The sequence below is a fragment of the Notolepis coatsorum genome (genome assembly GCF_963971535.1).
Source record: "Notolepis coatsorum genome assembly, chromosome: 19".
NCBI lineage: Eukaryota > Metazoa > Chordata > Actinopteri > Aulopiformes > Paralepididae > Notolepis > Notolepis coatsorum.
This window is the reverse complement of record NC_140183.1, coordinates 76,036,090-76,058,441: the sequence shown is the minus strand read 5'-3', so window position 1 is coordinate 76,058,441 and position 22,352 is coordinate 76,036,090. Positions and strand designations below refer to the sequence as shown.

Here is a 22,352-nt window from a genome sequence, read left to right as displayed (position 1 = left end):
ATGATTGATGGTTAAACATTCAAACTGTGATAATTATGTATTCCATGATCATGTTTTTGTAAGCTAATGGTAATGAACTTGTTATATTGAGTTGTAAGTTATTCCGGTGTGAATGTGTTTGATGGAGGTCTAAACTTTGTAATTTCTTTCTTTGCCTTTTTTTTTTTTTAACAATATATTTATTGGGTTTTAGTTTGCAAATTACAACATGTATATCAGCAGAGCAGTATTCAGCAAACATTTTCACCCCGTTCTCCCTCCCCTAACCCCACCCCACAAAATAATAATTAACTTCAAAAACAGGTTCACATAGGAAGGATACAGATTTAAATAAAAAATAAACATAAATAAATAATAATACAACCAAAATGTTTTACACATTAAGTAAAGGGTGTTTCTTGTCGTTTTTACACAATGATAAGAGTTGTCCCACAGTACTCCCCCTAATCCCGTTCTTGTTGAAGCAAGTTCCCAACATTCGTATTATGCTTTAAGAAGTACACAAATGGTCCCCAGGCATTATCAAAAATGTTTTGTTTACGTCTAACCTTTCTTTGCCTTCTAGGTTGCTTGTTCCAATATGGTCTGGCAGTGTAAGTTATGTGCAGTTTCTTTCACTTCTAGAATACAGTTATTTAAACACTACAGACTGCAGCACAGCCAATTTGCCAGAGTTAGCCCTCTTCCATGCCTCTATACTGATTGCATGTGTACATTTCAGACACTTAATGCACTGAGTACTCATTTGTCAAGATATCATACTGCACAACTTAGCAGTAGACCAGAACAGAGTCTGAGCCCTGTGGTAATAAAATGCCTTTTGTGCGCATTTCGGGAACCCTTTTCTGAATCAATTTTCTTAAGTCATCTCAGAAAGCATTTAAAAAATAATGAAACAGTGACATGCCCATATAAGGATTGTAGCTATAGCACAAATGTTTACTCTTCATTCAATTGCCATAAAAACAGAGTACACCAATTAAGTCTTGCATCAGACTTTAAAGCTGTCGTTGTTGAGGATCCCCAAGACAGGATTTCTGAGGTCACTAGTGATTTGCATGAAGAATGTCCAGGCCAGAGCATAGAAGTGGCAGCTGCCTCCCCACAACCCATGATCCTTCGTGTTGTTGAGACAGACGGGGCTAGAAAATTAAAACTCAGTTCACGACCAGCCTCTGTTGATGCACTGATCAAGATTATAAAAGAACAGTTGGAACTAGACCTTGACTTCAGGTTGCTGTATGAAGATCCAGACTTTGATGGGAAACTTACTTCCCTTGATGACATTAAGGAATTGCCACAAAAAGCTGTTGTGCACATCTCACTTTCACTCGACTCCAGCTCTCTCGCAATACTTTCAGATGTGTCATCTCCAGAACGTCTAAGCAGATGGCCTCCAGGTCCTTTTCCAGTTCCTACATTTGCATTCGATGTTGAGCTCAAACTTAGAGACGGGAACAACGAATTTGAGAAGAACAACAGACGCCTTAAGTTGACAAGAGACCTAAAGCACGACATTTTAGAAAAGCTTGCATCTACGATATATGGTTTCAAGGCTTATCCAAGTGATAAAGAGATAGCAGTGGCTTCTGAGGCTCTTGTGGCCAAACATCCCTGCTTGAAGGAAGCAGGATCTGAGACCGGCTGGAATGGATGGAAGAACAGCATTAAATTCAAGATGGGCAATTTCAGGAACCAGCTGAGACGGGCAGGATGTCAGGAGGTCACTGTAAATGCTGGAAAAAGAGGTAGAAGCAATCCTTATGGCGAACCTTCACATTCCAACATTAAAAGACCCAAGCGAGCAGAAGTCAACTTCCTACCCAACTTTCCCCAAGGAGAGGATCCCTCAAGTCTTGAGCAGTTGAGGCAGACAATTGCTGAAGAAGTCAAGAAGACTGAGAAGAACCTGCCCCTCATTAGAAAGATGATGCAGACCACATTTGCCCTGCGCCGACAGACCATAGTGAAGTCCAGCCCACCAGTGAATGAGCTCATGGACCTCTGGCCTGCTCTCAAAATAGAGTCTGAGGTAATATGGATCAAGTCTCTATTTCCTGTGTTAACATTTGGCACATTCTGTGTGGTTTAAAGTGAAGTTGTGATTCTTAAGCCTGGTTTATATACTCTAGCTAGGGCTGTCACGATTCGTCGATTTGCATCTTCATGATCGACGCGTCGTATTGTTAATTGTATGTGCCTTTTGTGGTGGAAATGGCAGACGTTCAAAGTCATAACATGCGCAACGTGTAATCTAACTAATGCGCAGTGAATCACGTTCAAAATAGAATTAACTTCTCTTAACCTCTTCCGCCCGTGCGGTCCGGCGCCGGACCGCAAATGACATCCCGTCATAAATCAGGCTCTCCAGACTGTCTGACATAATTATCGTTTTTTTTCTTCAAACGTATTCAAGAATAAACATCATAACCATGTCACAACAGCAGTTATAATGTATATTTTCATCAATACGTTTGTTTACCAATAGGTTAAAGTGTTATTAGTGAGATTTTAGTTTTTGAAATGTGTTTGTTGTGGTCGTGGATATCCACCATTTTGAATAAGCGGCCCGCACTGAATGATGGAAAATTGTCATTTTGAGAAGAGGACACTCAGATCTTTCAATGAGCGTTGGAATTTTTTAAAACTACACTTCCCGGGCGGTCAGGTGGTGTAACAGAGATTGCGTTCGTCACCAACCCCGGAGCGGCTGGATTCGCCTGTTCGAATCCCAGCTCACAGCTCCGGGGTTGTCACCAGCTTGGCTGGCCGTTTAGTATTAGAGGGTGGGAGAAGCTGTCGGGGTGGGTCCGGGTCGTTGTAAACAGCGACTCCTACAGTTCGGTCGGGGCGCCTGCTAGGGATGGGAATTGATAGGATTTTATCGATACGATTCCATTATCGATTCTGCTTATCGATTCAATTTAGAATTTAAAGATTCAATTTAGAATTTAAATTGGAAATGCAACAGAACTAAGCTAGTTAGAATAACAACATGCAACTTGAGATTTCTGATTGTCATTTATTGTTGAGCCCCCATGTCAGAAAAATACAAAAACTGTAAAAAATAAAACATTAACTATAGCCTACACTTAAATAAAATAATGTATTTGAGATTCTCTTAAAATGTATTTATTTTTTTATTCTTAAACTAATTTAATCTATTGAATAACAGGTTGTTATTCCTCTGACTTCTGTCTCACACACACACACACACACAGAGCTCCCTCCCCGGGCCCCTGTCCTGTAAGGTATTGGCTTGTGTTGCTACACGGACACATTTGTATGTTGCACCATGGTACTGCCTGGCTTACAAACTAGTAAACAAACACTCCGTCTCTTATTATATGTGAACTAAAGAGTACAAGGTTTACACAACAGCCCCCACCCGCTGTTTTATTGTATTTGTACCTGCACTACCTGCTGTCAGCTGTTTATCTCTCTCTGTGAGCTTGATTAGCTCACGTTAGCTAGTGTTAGCTCCGCGGCTAATATTACCTTACCCTCAACTAAATCAATGACTAGGTTCTAAAGCATTCAAGTAGTTTTCACTGCACATAGAAGTAGCCAAACAGCGGGAGCATTTCGGGAGCATATGACCAAAAACCAGGCAATTTCGAGCCCTTAAGGAATCAAATAAGTCTGCCATGGCTACATGCTAACGCTAGAGCTGCCGCGGTATTGATATTTTCCTTACCGCACGAATTTGCGAAATATTTCCTACCGCCGCGGTAATTACCGCACAGTGCGCACAAAAAAAAAAAAAAAGTTTGAATGCATTTTTTTTTTTTTTTAGTAGTCTACTCTTATAGCCTGCCTCTAGTCTAATGGCGCTTTTCCACTGCATATTACCTACTCGACTCGACCCGCTTTAGGCACCTGGTACTTCGTTCCTTTTCCACTGCAGCCAGGTACTACTCCGTTTGGGGAATGGGGATGCAGGCGGGGCCGCCGCCGCTCGTTTGTGTACACTGAAAGCTCCGTGGGCATAGATGTCCGAGGGCTTGCAGCAAGCCAGAGTTTAACACAGTTTCAATCAATCAATCAATAACAACATTAACCAGACTCTCGTTGCGTCTATTCTGCCAAAGCTAACGTTACCTCTCATTGTGTATTCTACCAAGCAAACCCGGGTTTAACGTTACCTCTCGTGTATATCGGATAACAACAACAAACTTAACACATCAGCGATCTTGTTGTGACACTAAACTCTCCGCTCGGTGGTAAATTGGGTTGATGTCGGTTTTGTTTCATCAATAAATAAGGCAGAATACACAGTGAATCCATTCTTTTTTGTTTATTGCACTTGGTTCTGTCGCAAACAAATCCTGAATGAAATGCATCCTTAGCGAGGCAGTAAAGATGGCGGCGTTCTGTTTTCGTTCAGAGGCTACAAAGTGTGACGCGTCGAGTAGGGGGTATCTGCAGAGCCGCAGAGCCAGGCTGGACCAATAGGGTCGCTTGGAACCGAGTAGGGTATATCTGCAGAGCCGCAAGCCGCAAGCCAACTTTATTATTATGATAAAAAACAGCGGTGACGCGGTATTCAGCCTAACTCTGCGGTGAGCGTGATGCAACAGCGATACCGCGGTAATGCGGTTATCGCGGCAGCTCTAGCTAACGCTAACGTTGTTTTGAAAACCTGGCAGCGATAAGGGAATCGAAAGTCACGGGAGGCACCGGTTTTCGATTCCCATCCCTAGCGCCTGCTAAGCGCGGATAGGACCTGAGTGGGATAGTGTGATCCTTCCACACGCTACGCCCTCTCAGTGAGAATCCGCGCTGCCAGGTGAAAAGAAGCGGTTGATTGGCTGGACGTGTGTCGGAGGAAGCACGTGGTAGCCTCCACTCTCCCAGACCGACTGTGGGGGGTAAGTGCGCAGCGACCAGGAAGGGGATTGGGAATTGGCATAACGACTAACATTGGGATGGGGAGAAAATTCGAGGAAAATGGATCAATAAAAAAAAAAAACTACACTTCCCAAAGGCTTCTAGCTTTCTGCAAGCAAAGGACTTCCTGATTATAATTTATTTCTTTTACTACTCTGTTAGTTTGTCTCCCCTATTTTGAGCATTTAGCAACCATCCGATTTGAAATCAGTTTCAAAATGGCGGAGCTCTTGCAAGAATAAAAAACCTACTGTACATACACTAGATTTCATTATGTTCTTCATGCACGCCTGGTGATACTAAATCCAAATTGAACTCGGCCATTTGAAAGAAGATTTGGCCCAATCCATAAAGGTGCGAATTGGCTATAATAAAGTAATTTATAGGCCTGCTATTCTATATTCTATAATAATATTTCAAATTGCATTGGTCCGGATGGGAGAATTCAGTACTGTATCTATCTACAAAACGTTCTGTTTAATCATCTTCCCTTTATTAATTTCCTTAGATCTTTTGTACACGTGATCTCAAGAAGGTACTGAACGAGCTCAGTGGCAGTTCTTCATGTCTGGTCATTTTTAGCATGGTGTTATTCACTGTCAAAGATTCAAAGAAAAATCATAATTCATATTCTCCTTTTGTTTCATCACAATTTAAGCAAGCTTAGTAATAGACACAATATTCTTGACACTGGGAATACATTCACTGAGGTCCGTAGATGTCCCTAGATACCAAGAACATGCAAATGGCCCTTGTAGAAGTGGAGCAATATTCAATTTACTTAGGTATGTATTTTAAACGGATTTTCAGATAATAGGGCTCCGGGAGGTGTGTATGCTTTCCCCAACGCAGTTGTGTTTCCGCGTTCCCGTTTTGCGCTCTGATTGGCCAGGTCATGTGACATGTGCGCCAATCGTGGGACAGCAAGTTCTGCGCCTATTTCCGGGTCTAACAGCCTGCAAACTACCTGGCGTTCTATCGCCATGCTCTAAGACAAACTCTAACCTTAACCAACTTCGAAAGAGTGCCTAAGCTTAACCGTCGAAAGAAGGGCAGGTGTTCTATCGCCATGCTCTAAGACAAACTCTAACCTTAACCAACTTCGAAAGAGCGCCTAAGCTTAACCAGTGTAGAAACTTGCGGTCCCACGATTGGCGCACATGTCACATGACCAGAAACACGCGGGCCAATCAGAGACGCGGAAACACAACTGCGTTGGGTAAAGTATTCACGCCTCCGGGAGGGCGGCTGAGTGGCACAGTGGGCAAGGCGCTCGCCACTAACGCAGGAGATGCTGGTATCGAGCCCAGCTCTCTGCGTTGTTACCGGCTTGGCCGGTCGTTCATACTAATACAATTGGCAGTATTAGAGGGTGGGAAAGCCGGTGGGTGGGGATTGGACGTTGTGGACAGCGACTCCTACAGGTCGGTTGGTGCGCCTGTACAGCAGTATCAGGAAGTATCGGGGGCAGCGTGAGCCTCCCACGCGTTACTCCTCGCCACTGAGAGATCACGCTGTTCAGGTGAAAAGATGCGACAGCTGCCTCCTCGTGTACCCGAGGGGACACGTGATGCAAGGCTTGGTCCTCACTGCAGCCGACCAGTGGGAGGCATAGTCTAGCAACGTTAGAGACAGGGGAGGGGAGAATTGAAGGGAGAATTTGCGAGGCGAAATTGGGATGGGAAAAAAATTGAAAAATAAGTAGAAAAAGTGGATTAAAAAAATAGGGCTCCGGGCTTAAGAGGTTAAACCACTATTCGTGATTCTGCCTAGAGCCAGGACTCGACACTCCAGCTGGAAGGGAGGGGCTGTGCCTGATACCCTTAGTACACCTTACAGCGGGGGCTCTCTCTCCCTCTCTGTTTCTCTCTGTACGTTCAATGATGATCAATGAAGTAGCCAACATGTACACTATAAAAATGAACTTGATAGTTGATGATAATAAATATTTCACTTCATTAGCAAAAATATTGTAAAATCATTAAGTCTGCTATAAGCTATTCTCCCTCTCGTGTGTGTGTGTGCGTGCAGACATTTACTATATCCTACTTTTTTTGACATGGATTAGGCTAATTAGCTTTAACAATCCTGATTCCTGAACCTATTTTATTCAAAAGGAAGATATTGATTTAAATATGTATTATAGCCTATTAGGGCTGACCCCTATTAGTCGACTAATCGGTCGAAAGGAGCTGTAGTCGACTGCCAATCTCTTAGGCGAATACTTTTTTTTTTTTGTATCATTCTTTCCAAAAGAAAAGAGGCCTAGAAGCGTGGCTAACGCTAATGGCACGCATACCAGAGGCTAACTGCCTAAGAAAACAGGCACAGAGGCACTGAAAGAGGATTTTATTTTATTTTATTTATGATTTCACCCATCTAATGAACATACTAGACTAGACAAATATCAAGATGTGGACCAATTGCATGCTTTTGCAGAGAACAAGAAGCCTTCAGTCGACTCCTTCAGACATTAAGCACCCCCACAGCCCAAATGGAATGATTAAAAAAATATATATATATATTAAGGCTGTCAAAGTTAACGCGATATTAACGCGTTAACTCCCGATTCTATTAATGCCACTTTTATTTATTTTTATTTTTTTACTAGACTTCACTCGGGTGTATTATTGATGCTCTCATTGATACTGTGTGTGTGTGTGTGTGTGTGTGTGTGTGTGTGTGTGTGTGTGTGTGTGTGTGTGTGTGTGTGTGTGTGTGTGTGTGTGTGTGTGTGTGTGTGTGTGTGTGTGTGTGTGTGTGTGTGTGTGTGTGTGTGTGTGTGTGTGTGTGTGTGTGTGTGTGTGTGTGTGTGTGTGTGTGTGTGTGTGTGTGTGTGTGAGATATAGAGAGAGAGGGGGGTGAGAGAGATGAGGAAGGGGCAAGAGAGAAAGAGAGCTGGGAGAGTGTGTGTGAGGGAGAGAGGGGGGTGTGTGATTAATCAGCCCTTGTGTGTGTGAATGTAACAAGTTCCTAACGTTTTCTTTCCCCTATTATTTCATGCACACTTTATTCATTGTTTTAAATTATTAATTTCTTTTAAGTTATTTTGTGCATCACTCTGTTTTGAATTTGATGCAAATTTGCAATGCATGAGGGTCATCCTTTTGTGTTAAATGGCTGCATAAAGCAAGCATTTGTTGACTCGCATGTTGATAAGAGTATTAAAACTTGGAACTTGAAAAAGATCTGTTTAAGGTAAAAAAAATAAAAATGTGATTAATTTGCGATTAATCGCGAGTTAACTATGGACAATCATGCGATTAATCGAGTTAAATATTTTAATCGTTTGACAGCACTAATATATATATATATTATACTTTTTTTTGTTTTTTTTGTCGACTAATAGTCGACTAACGGCAAATTCTGGCCAATCATAGTCGACTATCCGACTATCCAAATCTTTAGTCGGGGACAGCCCTATAGCCTACAGGTATATATACTATGAACAATGCCTGTAAAATGAGCCATACTATTGTCTCCATAGCTATAATACAGAACACACACGATGGGTCTGCAAACATAGCTAAAATGGTCAACGCTGGCGCCAAACAGTGCAGAGGGCAAAAGCTAGTGGTCATGAATGAGTTAATCGACTAATCGATAAAAATAATCAACTGATTAATCGATAACAAAATAGTCGTTACTCGTTAGTGACAAGCCCTAACTAACACATCTGCGTGTGTGTGTTCTGTGCGTCCCCACACGCTAGTCATTCAGTGGCCGATTCCGCAGAGCATGTAATGATATTGGTTGACCAGAAATCCCGCCCTCATACTCTATCTAAGTGTAAGACATCCACCAAGTTGAACTAATTGATGTTGATATACTATATTGTCCTGCTGTTTTTAAATATAGGTGTATGCAGAGTTCCAGCTGATTACGAACCAGAACCTGCCCAACACATTCTACGCTGAGCTTGACCGCCATCTTCCTCGACTGATGAAGTTATTCAGACAGAAGGCTTCCAAAACTGGGAACACAGCAGATGCTTTGGCTGACATTTTAAAAATCCACGATGAACAGGTGAATAGATTATTATACATGTCATAGGTTGAACCTCTGTAACATTGGACAGGTTCAATGAATCGAATGAGCTTTTGAATTTTACAATTAGTCCACTTTGTGTTTGCTATTTGTCTGATTGCATTAAAGATGTGAACATGTTATTTGTGGATATATCTGATTGGACTGTTTAAAATCAGCTTTGTTCAATAAACATTTCAGTATAATACAATCATTTTTTTCTTCCTAATCTTTCTTAAATCTTAATAGGAAATCCATGACATCCACACCAGGCGTACCACTGTTCTCCATGCCCTTCCTGTGTATCTGCGCGAGGAAGTCTCTGGATTTTTCAGAACCTGCACAGTGAGTCTGAGTGAAAATTATTTACAGTACCACTGTATATTAAGTGAACAGTTCATCAAAATGCTAACATGTTTTATGACTTACTCTTGTTTAGTCTATCCATACTGTTGATTTAGAGAAGTATGGCCTGTTTTCTTTCACCTTGTTACAAATTAATTGGCTTGGTGTTCTCTTCAAAGCGATAAGAAGTTTAGTAAAAAATAATATCCTGTATGTCTTCTTGAGCTTAGTATCAGTCTTAGTATCAGTCTATCTCCTGCCACTTAGATTATCTGGTAACGCAGCTGATTCCTGTGTGCAAAACACAGATCTTCTGTTTTTCACTTCTTATAGTGAGACCCTAGGTCTCCCTTGTGAAAGCGATATTTTATCTCAACAGGACTAACCTGGTTAAATAAAAATAACATTCTCAACTCAAAAACAGTTCTAACTAAAATATGAACAACTTACAAACAACTCCATATACTTAGCTTTGTGCTGCACTTTGTAGAAACCATGGATTTGTTTGTGATTATGTCTCTTTCATTCCTTCAGGATGAGCCTGATGAGCCAGAGCTTGAGGGTGTTTCAGTGGCCCTCCTTACTGTCATCAGTGACCATGACACAAGTCCAGTTCACTACCAGCCTGTGAAAATATCTGTCGTCATTGAAAGTGACATCATGATTAGCCTCCCCAGATTTGGTGATTCCTTCCTGGTAATGTTTGGACTGATCTATGCACTACAGCTCAACTACCCCAAAGCACTGACCAACACTTTTGAATTTATTCAGAAGATTTTACTTGGTCTAGAAGCTGGTAAACTGTCGCCCAGGTTGCAGACTCTCAAGAATGACTTGATGATACATGTGTAGAAACTCACCTGAAAGAAGGATGTGGGGTGAGGTATTATTGATGGCATTTCCCCTCTAAAAGTTATTTCCTTGTCATGTCAAAATAATACCTTAAGTTGTACTACTTTGCAGATGTTCAGCCAATAAGTCCAAACTACACAATGTGCCTTGTTTTTTTTTGTTTTTTTATGTAATACATTTACATTTTAGAGTAAATGTTATTAAACAGTCTATAGCATTATTGTAATGTCATCCAAGTTACTGCCCTGTTGCCCTACTCGGGTATTAGCCAGAAAGCCACTTTGGCTCTGTTCTTTAGAGCTGTAACCAATATAACCAATACCAATATTATAATAAAATGTACGAACAATAATCGCTAAACGAACAATAATCACTATGCAACAACCATCAAATGCACACAGCACACACACCCACACGCACACACACACTCACTCAAACAAACAACACACTGCAGCACCCACTCTCCACACTTAGATCACACAAACACACTTACACTTTATATTTATTGATAAAGGATTTGCACTACAACTCGTACACCTACTGTGAATTGTACCTAAACTGCACCTCGTCCATTTATGCCTTGCACTATATAGTATTGTATATTAGTACACTGCACAGTATTGTATATTGTATGGTAACTACGTCTACGAACATTGTACATATGTCTAAACTGAACACTGTGACCTCTTTTTTTTCTTCTAATTTTTACTATGTTTTTATTTCATACTTATCTTGTCATGCACAGTCTCTGGAGCGCAACAGTAAGAAGCATTTTGTACAAAAGTATTCTGTACTTCTGTATGACAACTATTAAAGAAACTTGAAACTATTGAATACTCTGATTCTTGTCTTGATAAATTGATTAGTTGTTTGGTCCATAAGGTATCAGAAATTGGTTTAAATTGTATTTTTCCCAGAGCCTAAAGTGACATCTTAAAATAAGTAGTTTTAGAGTTTAAAGAGTTGGTCAGAATGTCAAAGGCACCATCTCGTGTGTTTCTGCTGACAATCTGGCCGCTCATGGATTCGGTGGCTTTGTAGAGTCATTTAGAGCAGGCTATGTTTGCAGATTCTGTCTGGCCACAAGTGAACAGTTTCAAACAACTGAAGTCAGAGAGGGAGAGTTTTCTCAGGGAACCAAAGCCAGCCATGACCTGCATGTACAAACTGCACATGACACTTTGAGCAGCCATTTTGGTGTTAAAGGTGGCTGTGTCCTACGTGAATCCCTGAATTACTTTCATACAATCACAGGGTTTTCTCCAGATATACTTCACGATCTTCTGGAAGGTATCATTCTGCAAACATAGCCTGCTCTAAATTACTCTACAAAGCCACCGAATCCATGAGCGGCCAGATTGTCAGCAGAAACACACCAGATGGTGCCTTTGACATTCTGACCAACTCTTTCAATGAAGACACCATCTTGTTCCAGAGTATGAACATCATGGAGCAAGTACAGCTGCATATCCATACCTATGGAGGTCTGTCACTTTTACTTGCCAGCTGTATAGCGTGTAATGCGGATTGGAATTTTGGTGGCACATTGGCGAGGACCAGGGGCGGAGCTAGGGGGTGGCTACCTGGGCTCAAGCCCCGGATGTATTCTGAAAAGCCCCGAATCTATTTAAAAAAAAAATAAAAAGATTTTTTTTTCTTTTTTCTTTTCTTTTTTTTACAATTCATCATTGTTACATGAAAATATGTTTGCACCAGATTTAGCAGAAGCTAATTTCCATCTGTGGTCTATCCAGCTGCTAACTGTATTTGAGTGAGTTAAGTCTTGGTGTTATGGTAGACTCAGACCTAAGCTTTAAATCACAATCAACAAGTTGACAAAAACTTAATTCTTCCACCTTAGAAACATAGCTAAAGTACGGCCATTTATAAATCAAAAGGACGCTGAAAACCAGATCCATGCCTTTATCTCAAGCCAACTCGACTACTGTAATGCACTCCTTACCGGCCTCCCGATTAAATACGATGATAACTATTTTATTGCAATGCACTATTGCATTATTTTATTCTATTTTACTAACTATTTTATTGCACTGCACTATTTTACTTTGTATCAGTGAATCATAGACGCCTGGCCATAAGAGCATTCGGAGCATCTCTGCTCTCCCACTATTGAACTTGGGGGAGCAAAGGTATGATCTTGCTCCACCACTTTTTGATTATATGAAAAATATGATATATCCCCCCCCCCCCCCAATATATAAATCTAACCATAACTACGTTATGGTTAACTGAGTTTTATAGTGAAAAGAGCAGCTTTATTGGTCAAGATTGAAGGCTCTATATTGCAGGAAATTGCACGTACAGGTTCATTAAATTAAAAAAAAATCTGTCGTGGAGGGGGTCGTGCCAGGCCCCCTCCAAACCACCCATTGCCTGCCCAAACAAAACAAAAAAAAAATAATAATAATAATAAAAAAATTTAAAATTTAAAAAAAAAAAAAAAAAAAAAAAAAGGGGGGCCCATCTGGGCTAAGCCCCGGATCTCCTACAATCCTAAATCCGCCCCTGGCGAGGACCCAATATACAGCACAAAGTTTGTAAATTTGACATGATGTGCCAAGCGGATTGGCAATTTTCAGATAATCTATATAAATTGTATTCTATAGAAACTATAAACTGTTCACATTTGGGAGGCTAGAATAAGATCATTTTGACTTTTTATTCTTAAAATGTCTCAAAACAATTAATTATCAAAATAGCTAGTTACAACCCATTTAATCCCACTGGTCACAATAGTGACCGTAATAATGTTTTTATGTCATTTGTCAAGTAATTGGTCAAGTATATTATTATATACTTATTGTTGTGTGTCTTGTAAGCCCATATGGGCTGTGCATACACCTGTATGTAAGACATGAAAATAAAAAAACATCAAATTAAATAAAAAATAAGGCTCTAAAATGTTACTGAATGATGTATCATTGTAATTTGTATAGTGGTCAGAATGAGCAAACATGTTTATGGCAACTATTGTGACCGTACAGTATACATGCTAATGTTGCATTCCATTTGCTTGAGAAGTCAGTAGGGAGAGAGAAAGAGAGACGTGGTGGGAAGGAGAGGGCGGTTGATGTTGAGGGGTGTAGGGGTGGTATTGAGGGGAGTAGGGGTGGTGTTGAGATGGGTGATGTTGAGGGGCTTAGGGGGTGGTGTTGAGGGGTAGAGGTGGTGTTGAGGGGCGTAGGGGTCTCGACATCGTCCACGTCTCTCCCTCTCTTCCCAGCTACTGACTTCCCAAGCAAATGGAATGCAACATTAGCATGTACTGTATACTGTACATAGATGCACTGTTATCCCAACAGTCAATAGTTGCCGTCAACAAGTTTGCTCATTCTATGACCACAATAGTATTAATAATCTTTTACAATTACTCAAATTTGTAGACACCCTAAACATGGTGTGTACCAAATATTTTTTCTATCTTTTTAACATACTTTACTAACTGTTCTTGTGGGAGCTTTGATGCAGCCATCCTCTTCTCATTGTACAGCCAGGATGTAAACAGCTCTGGTCATGTGACACTGCACATATTTAATTGAGACCCTTTATTATTTCAATATTTGCTGGAAATACATTGATACATCATTCAGTAACATTTTCAGAGCCTTATAACAAAAACATTATTACGGTCACTATTGTGACCAGTGGGATTAAATGTGTAATCAACTACATTTTATGTACATTTACAAATATATTTTTCTATTTATAATATATTATGTTTTCTTTATTTTTCTTAACATTGCCACATGTTAAAAGGGGGCAACACCATTTATTTTGTACTCTAAATGTGAGTATTAACAAGTCAATTTGTGTTCTTAAAACGGTAAAATAGTTTTATTAAGTTGAAATAATGTGGCTGTGTACTTATTTTTCTGTTAATTTATTCACATGGATTAAAAACTGAACCTTAATTCACAGTAACTGAACATTTGAGTTGCCCTTACTGAGAACTGTAAGTCATAGTAACTGGAAATATTTGAGTTTATCACCTTAAAAAATAATTGGCAATTGATTGCCTCAATTTCTTTGAGTTCTGGTAACTTATTCCCATGGATTTAAAACTGAAAACCTTAAGTCACAGTAACTGAACATAATTTGAGTTGCCCTAACTACTGTAAGTCACAGTAACAGAACATATTTGAGTTGCCTTAACTGAGAACTGTAAGTCTTAGCCAACTGAAGACATTTGAGTTCATCAACTTAAAAAATAATTGAGGCAATTGATTGCCTAATTTATTTTAAAGTTCTGGTAACTTATTAGGGTTTACAGTACAGGAGTATCAAATAAAGGGGTCAGACCAAGGAGGGTTTTGTAAATGAGTAAGCCAATTAATTTAATTTCTTGAATGAAGTTCAATGTTGCACTCCAATCTTTTCAGCTCACTTAGCCTTTTCATGTTAATTTTGATAAGCGTGTATCTTGAATTATTCATGCACTCTACACAAAATGTGTCTTCAAATATTTAAGCCAGGATCATAATTTTAGCTTTCACAGACATCAATACCCCCGGTTAACCATCTGTAGTGTGGTAGTGAAAGGTTAACCTTCTGTAGTGTGGTAGTGAAAGGTTAACGATAGGTTATGTAGATAACCTAGTTATATTAGTATTGGCTAAGCGTCCCGCTCTGAGCCTTACGAGATACTTCTATCTCCTGTGATACCTAATGTATCTCCCACGAACAAAAAACACATGCACCCCACCTGTATGGGGCCCCGCCCCTTATGGTGGTATTACCCATATAACCATGACTCTGGTCATGAAACACCCTTCCTCGCCAAAAACCCGTCCCAGGAAAAGATCCCTCAAGAGGGAACTCAGGGCGCGCAGAGCGGGACGCTTAGCCAATACTAATATAACTAGGTTATCTACATAACCTATCGTTATATTTTGTATTGCATCGCGTCCCGCTCTGAGCCTTACGAGATAATGGGGAAGAGCGGGCGCGAGACCCGACAGATGTACCCCCTGAGGACCCGTAAGCCCACATCAAGGGGTGCGGGGAGCCCTGTCACCCCATCCTTCCTAACGAAGGGGGGGCGCAGTCAACTCCACCTGAATGCGAACAAGAGGGAGCCAGAACCCCTTGAACACACCGTACAGGCGGAACCACGTGTGACTCAACACACTGCGGCCCATACCCATACACTCCTGCTACCCGACCAAAGGACGGGAAGCAGGAAAGGCCACAGACCCCAGAACCGCCTGGGAGACAGAACCCCCGGTCATGTCCATGAGGTAAAACCTTACAAAGGGGCCCGGTGAGGACCATGAAGCTGCAGCACAGATGTCCTCCACCGAGGCCCCACCCAGGAGAGCGGCAGAGGCAGCCACCCCACGAGTGGAGTGCGCCCTGACGCCCCCAGGGGGATCCTGCCCAGCCAACGTGTAGCAGAGGGCAATACCCTCGCACAACCAATGGGACAGGCGCTGCTTCGACAGTGCCTTACCAGCACGAGCCCCACCGTAACAGACAAAAAGCTGGTCGGTAACCCTGAAGTCCTGAGTACGGCTGAGGTAAAACCCCAAAGCACGGACTGGACATGACAGGTGAAGGCCCGCATCTAACTCACTAGTGTGAGGAGGAGGACGAAAAGCCTGAACCACAATATCCCGGGAGCGGAAGGAACTCCGGATATTCTTAGGCACGAAAGCAGGATTAGGTCGCAGAGTGGCACCGCAATCGGTCCGAAAAGACAGGCACTCTGGACGTACCGAGAGAGCACAGAGCTCACCCACGCGTTTAGCGGAAGTGACAGCCAGTAGGAACGCGGTCTTGAAAGACAGCCGTCCCAACGGCGCCTGCTCGAGCGGCTCAAACGGGGCCAAGGACAACCGACCGAGGACCAATTGAAGATCCCAAGTCGGAGCCAAGGAGCGTTGCACCGGCTTAACGCGTCGAGCGCCAAGCAGGAAACGCTTCACAAGAGGGTGGCTGAACAAAACAGTCCCCTCAAAACCCTCATGACAGGAGGATATAGCTGCCGCATATACCCTCACTGTCGAAGCCGACAGCCTACCAAGAAGAGACTGGAGATAACTCAGAACAGCATCCAGGGGGCAGGAGACTGGGTCCCAGCCCCCCCCCTTACACCATTCTTGGAACGCACGCCACCTGCCCGCGTAAACCGCGACAGTGGAGGGAGCATGCGCACACCGGATGGTATCAACCACTGCGGGATCCATCCTCTCCAGACTCACCCTCCCACCAGCCACACCACCAGGCGTTGACCCAACACCGGAGGCTGGACAAGCACTCCGTTGTGCTGCGAGAGGGCCGTCGCTGACCACGGAATGACCCAAGGAGGAGCGACCAGAAGCTGGATTAAGACCGGGAACCACACTGACGTGCCCCGGTCCGGCGCGACCAGGATCACCGTCCTGCGCTCCCTCCGTATCCGCTCCAACAGCTGACTCAACAGCTGTACAGGAGGGAAGGCGTACAGAAGACCGGGCGGCCACGGAAAGGTCGAGAAGGCATCCACCCCCAAGGGGGGATGATCCGCTCGACTGAGCGAGAACCACAAGGGGCACTTGTGAGAACGTCGGCACGCAAACAGATCTACCGAGGCCTCCCCGAACCGATCCCAGATCTGTCTGACTATGTCGGGGCGGAGTTCCCACTCGTCGCGACGAGGACCGCCCCGAGACATTATATCTGCCGCCACATTTTCCGTACCAGGAACGTGGAGCGCCCGCAGACTGCGCAGCCTGCGGGATGCCCATAGCAACAGTTCGCGCGCCACCCGGAGCAGGCGGGCGGAACGAGTCCCACCCTGCCTGTTGATATACGCCGCCGCCGTCACATTGTCCGTCCTGATCAAAACGTGTTTGCCTACCACCAGGTGGCCGAGCCGTTTGAGGACCAGGAGGACCGCCTTCAACTCCAACACATTGATATGCAGGACAGCTGGGTCGGCATGACCCGTCCAGCTGCCCCCCACTGCGTGGGTCCGAAACGCCCCTCCCCAACCTGTGAGAGAGGCGTCGGTGAAAACCGTGACGTGGGAGCCACTGCTGCCCATGGGGACCCCAGCGGAGAGGATACCCAGCCTCCCCCAGTGGGCGAGATCCCCCCATATCGACAAAGGAACCGTCAACCGTCTCCCTTTGCCCCACACCGGATCTATTCTCAAAGAGAGAAACCACCTCTGTATCCGCCTCATAAAGAGGAAGCCAAGAGGAACCACCGTGTGGGCCGCCGACATAAGGCCCAGCAGACGCATCACCTGCAGCGCCGTAACCGTCCCTCCCAGACGGAGATCCCCCCGACGCTGCTCCGAGAGGGTCGCAAGCATGGGCTTCGACCTCAATGTCAAGCCCAAGTACTCCACCTGTTGACTGGGAAGAGGGGTACTCTTCTTCCAATTCACAGCAAAACCCAGGCTGGTGAGGAATTCCACCACCAGTCGAGTATGAGACCTGGCAACCTCCTCTGAACGGCTGAGGAGCAGAATGTAGTCGAGATAGAACAGAACTCGTATCCCCCGACGACGTAAAGGCCCCAGAGCAGCCGCCACGCACTTGGTGAATGTGCGGGGAGCCAGAGAATAACCGAACGGCATTCTGTGGTACTCGTACGCTACGCCCTGAAACAGGAACCGTAGGAACTTCCTGTGAGGAGGGAAAATGGGTATGTGAAAATACGCATCCTTCAGGTCTATGGAGGTGAACCAGTCCCCCCTCCTGACAGCAAGCAGAAGGAGTCGGACGGTCAACATCCTGAACGGTCTCACTACAATCAACCGATTGAACATGGACAGATTCAGTATAGGTCTGACCCCCCCAGTTTTCTTGGGCACCAGAAAATAACGGGAGTAGACGCCTGACATTGCGTCCTCTCTCGGGACCACAACGACGGCCTGCTTCGCCAACAGAGATTGAATCTCGTCGGCCAGGGCTGTCACCGCGCCCGACCCTAACAATAGGGTCGGCACCAAACCTGAGAACGGAGGATGGGGCCGCGCAAACTGCAAAACCAGCCCCGCCTCTAACGTTCTCCTCATCCACCGATTCAAGGGACATTCCCGTCGCCATATGTGAATATAATCCCACAGCGCCCCCGCCGTCAACTGACGCTGGGCCGCAAGGAACAGCAGATAATTGGCCCGGTCCCCCCCGTCGTGCAAAGCACCCAAGGGGGGACCCCGACAGAAAGGGCCGGTTTGATACGGGAGGAGCGGTCATCAAACTTGTGGACACACACTCACCCCCTGAACACCCCTCCAGCACACGCTGAGGAGCCGTTTCGCAGCCAGACACGCAAGGCCTGAGGACCCCATGGGCTCCTACACGCCGAAGCCCTGCAGTGATATTGCTACCACTCAAATCACGCCAGCCTCTCCTTTGCAGACCACTGCCGGTTTGACGGGAGTGGGAGGCAACAGCGCGATACCCCGCCTGGCGAGGGCGAAGCCGGGGTAACCCCTGCTGAGTATTCAACAGATGAGGCACCGAGTCCCCCTGCTGACCACTGGAGCTAGTGGCAGCTGTAACACCAGGTTCCACCCACCCACAACCTGCGGTGTAGGAACCACGCGACGACGGAACATTCCCACGGACAGACCCAGGCTCAGCCATCAACTGCGTGTCAGCCCCTGTCTCCATGAGAAGTGAAGAATGGGGCCGCATACGCTTCAAAGAAGGTTCGCGGCCCGCAGCCAAAGGAGAATGCTCAGAGCCCCGCTTCTGGGGATACCAGAGAGAGGATTGAACGGGGAGCGGGCTGCTCGCGGCAAAATGACGACGGGGTGGTTTACCAACCCCGAAATCACCCAAAATGGCCGATCCCTCGGCCGCCAAGACTGTCGGCCTTGCGAAACCCTGTCGATTCTCCAACCAGGGCACCACTGGCGGGGGAAACATGGCCGCCTGTCGAGGATCTCGCCACAGTCGTTGACGAGACCGTGCTCCCACCCCTGGCTGCACAGCGTGAGGCGGTGTAGGACCCGAATCAAAAACCGCCTGCGCCTCCACAGAACGCCCAAAAAGACTATCTGTGGAAAAAGGAGTCGTGAGGAGAGAAAACCTATCCTCTTCCCCAAGAGGAGACTGCTCCAACCAAAGATGCCTAACAACCAAAGTCGATAGCATCCGAATCCTCCCCGCAGTTATAGCTTGCGACTGAGTCAAGATCTCTATAACACCACAAACATGAATCACGTTCATAGTGTCGGTTGGACCCAAAGACCTACAACCCGACGCCATCTTGGATAGGAAAGTAGCCAGCTGAGCCACAACACTGGCCGCCGCTAAATGCCATCCTGCAGCAGTATACCACTCATTCGTCCATACTGCCACCCTCCGAGCCGATATGCTATCAAGCAACGGCCGGGCGGAACGTCGTTCATCCCCGCCTGGGCACAAAAAAGAAGCTACCTGGCTACTTAGCCAAGGTACCCCCGGGCTGCACCCCGTCGTCAGCCCCTTCACCCGCAAAAAAGGTAAATAGAGCTCAGCGAACCCCCCCACACCCACCACCGACTGACCTTCATCAATGAAGGTGGCAAGAGGAGGGAAAAGCGGAATCCCGCGGCGGGGATTATTAGACATTCCAGCGTCAACATCAGCGTTAGCAGAAGAAGCAGCAGTAGCATTAGCAGTAGCAATAGCATTAGCGTCAACAGCATGTTCCAGGATCGCCAAGACATCGCCCACTACAGTGGAACGATCGCCAAGCCGCCCCGGCCCTGGTGCCGAAACATACTCCACAGCACGACCAACACCGACATTGACGCCTACTGACACAGACCTCACCTTTGTACAAGCCGACCCGTTAGCCAAACCTTGTACGCTGCCCCTCGGTCCGTCGCCGTCAGCCGAGGAACCACCAGCATAGGTCTCATGTGTCGCCGAAACAAGCTCCAGAGAATCCAGGGAAAAACAACTCTCCGGTAAGCCCTCAACATTATTAATCTTCCTTAATCTTTTCATTCCGCTAGCTCGTATGGTGCACGCATCCAACACGCTGGGACGAAAATAGAGGAAGGGTGTTTCATGACCAGAGTCATGGTTATATGGGTAATACCACCATAAGGGGCGGGGCCCCATACAGGTGGGGTGCATGTGTTTTTTGTTCGTGGGAGATACATTAGGTATCACAGGAGATAGAAGTATCTCGTAAGGCTCAGAGCGGGACGCGATGCAATACGAAATATAACCTTCTGTAGTGTGGTAGTGAAAGGTTAACCTTCTGTAGTGGTAGTGAAAGGTTAACCTTCTGTAGTGTGGTAGTGAAAGGTTAACCTTCTGTAGTGTGGTAGTGAAAGGTTAACCATCTGTAGTGTGGTAGTGAAAGGTTAACCTTCTGTAGTGTGGTAGTGAAAGGTTAACGGTCTGTAGTGTGGTAGTGAAAGGTTAACCGTCTGTAGTGTGAAAGTGTTAACCCTTTTGTAGTGGTAGTGAAAGTGTTAACCCTTTGTAGTGTGGTAGTGAAAGGTTAACCTGTAGTGTGGTAGTGAAAGGTTAACCTTCTGTAGTGTGGTAGTGAAAGTGTTAACCCTTTGTAGTGTGGTAGTGAAAGTGTTAACCCTTTGTAGTGTGGTAGTGAAAGTGTTAACCCTTTGTAGTGTGGTAGTGAAAGGTTAACCTTCTGTAGTGTGGTAGTGAAAGGTTAACCATCTGTAGTGTGGTGAAAGTGTTAACCTTCTGTAGTGTGGTAGTGAAAGGTTAACCTTCTGTAGTGTGGTAGTGAAAGCGTTAACCCTTTGTAGTGTGTTAGTGAAAGGGTTAAATCAATGAAAGAACTTGTTGTGTGTATTCCCTAATTGTTTGTAAGGAATGGTATAGGTACCTTAAGGGTTAAATCCACCCTAAAGTAGTATTCACATGTTATTCCCATAATATTGTACTGCTCATCAGTTTTGATTTGTGAATATCTGAATAAGCCTTAATCCGAACACCGGAAAGACAAGAATGATGTCATCGAGAGACTAGAGCTATAGCTACTCCATAAACAATTAATAATGGAACAATGGCCTAGGACACTATGACAGTAACCATGGTGAATTTACTGGGTAAATCCTCTGATTCTGAGCTGTAAACTTGGCATTTGAATGAAAACCCATCTGGATGTAGTATTTCAAGCAGAAATGATATGACCCCACAAAGTCAGTGACTATACTTCAATGTCAATGGACCAACTCCAGAGTGTCTTCCCATGCTTAGGGAGACAGCTGTCTGCGTTTATACGTATTGAGTGAACTGTCCCAAGTCGAAGTTGCTTTTCTTACATGCACAAATGATCAACCTTTATTATATTTCCCAGTTGATGATTATTCCTCGCGTTATACTTTGAATTTCCACGCTATGTCTATTTGAAATGCAAGTATGACCCTGATGCCGTGTCCCATGCGTCAAACAACATGATAATTTATGCATAATCTGCTTCTCTTTCTTTTCTTAAGAGTTCCACTAGAGGGTGCAAGATGTCTTTTTTCAACAAAAGGAGATGAGACTACTGCTTCCTGGGGAATGTATAGGCCAGCACCTTGTGGATTTGAAATCCCACACTCGATTGTAGACTCTCAGGGCCATCCCGCAATAGGAGCGCAAGCTATCAAGTTGTATTAATGTACTACACCGTGTCCAAAAGGGTTGAAGCTTAATATTCTACTGGGGCGAGTGATATTTCATGAATTTACAGCACACCTCGTCCTTGTGTGTATTCTCAGACGGCCTCAGTCCCGCGGCAAAGTGAGAACACAGATTGTGTCCCGGGGTGCGATGAGAACAGCCAGAGCTTCCTGTAAAGTGAAACTGTGTCCCGGGGACACAAGCCCACCCCGAGGACATTGGACAGGGTGAGACCTAACAAACAAAGCTCATCTCACACAAGTCCTGTCACATAAATCTACCGCCACGGCGATCCAGGTGGGTTTTTCTTTGGGGGGGTTGATGGACTCTGTTTTTCTTTTGTTTTCTTTGAAAATAAAATTAAAAACAAGTGGAACCTCTTTCACCTGGCTCTCATCCCGGCTAATGGACTGCCAAGAAGGGCTCAGCCATCCGCCAGCAGCCTATACATTCCTTTTGGGGGGTTTTTATGGAAGAATTTGGATAATGGCTTAAGAAAATAGGAGTTTTTAGACGGGTAATCTACAGGACTGTCCTCTCGTCAAAACAGGAATTAGTCCTACAATGCTGTCCTCATAAAGAGATTAATAAGTGATGATAGGTGTTGCAGTGTGTATGAAAGAACATCCTGGGCATATGATACTT

The 22,352-nt window shown here is 44.6% G+C and overlaps 1 protein-coding gene across 1 annotated transcript in view; it reads left to right on the top strand.

The window, feature by feature from the left end:
- The window catches only part of tmem196b (transmembrane protein 196b), a gene marked incomplete at both ends in the record, with an annotated part of 37,069 nt that extends 15,186 nt beyond the window's left edge, over positions 1 to 21,883 (top strand). Inside the window, one exon of the mRNA XM_084336709.1 lies at positions 21,806 to 21,883. Coding sequence (XP_084192835.1) covers positions 21,806 to 21,883 — 78 coding nt within the window. The remainder of the gene's footprint in view (positions 1 to 21,805) is intronic.
- Between the last annotated feature and the right edge of the window lie 469 nt (positions 21,884 to 22,352).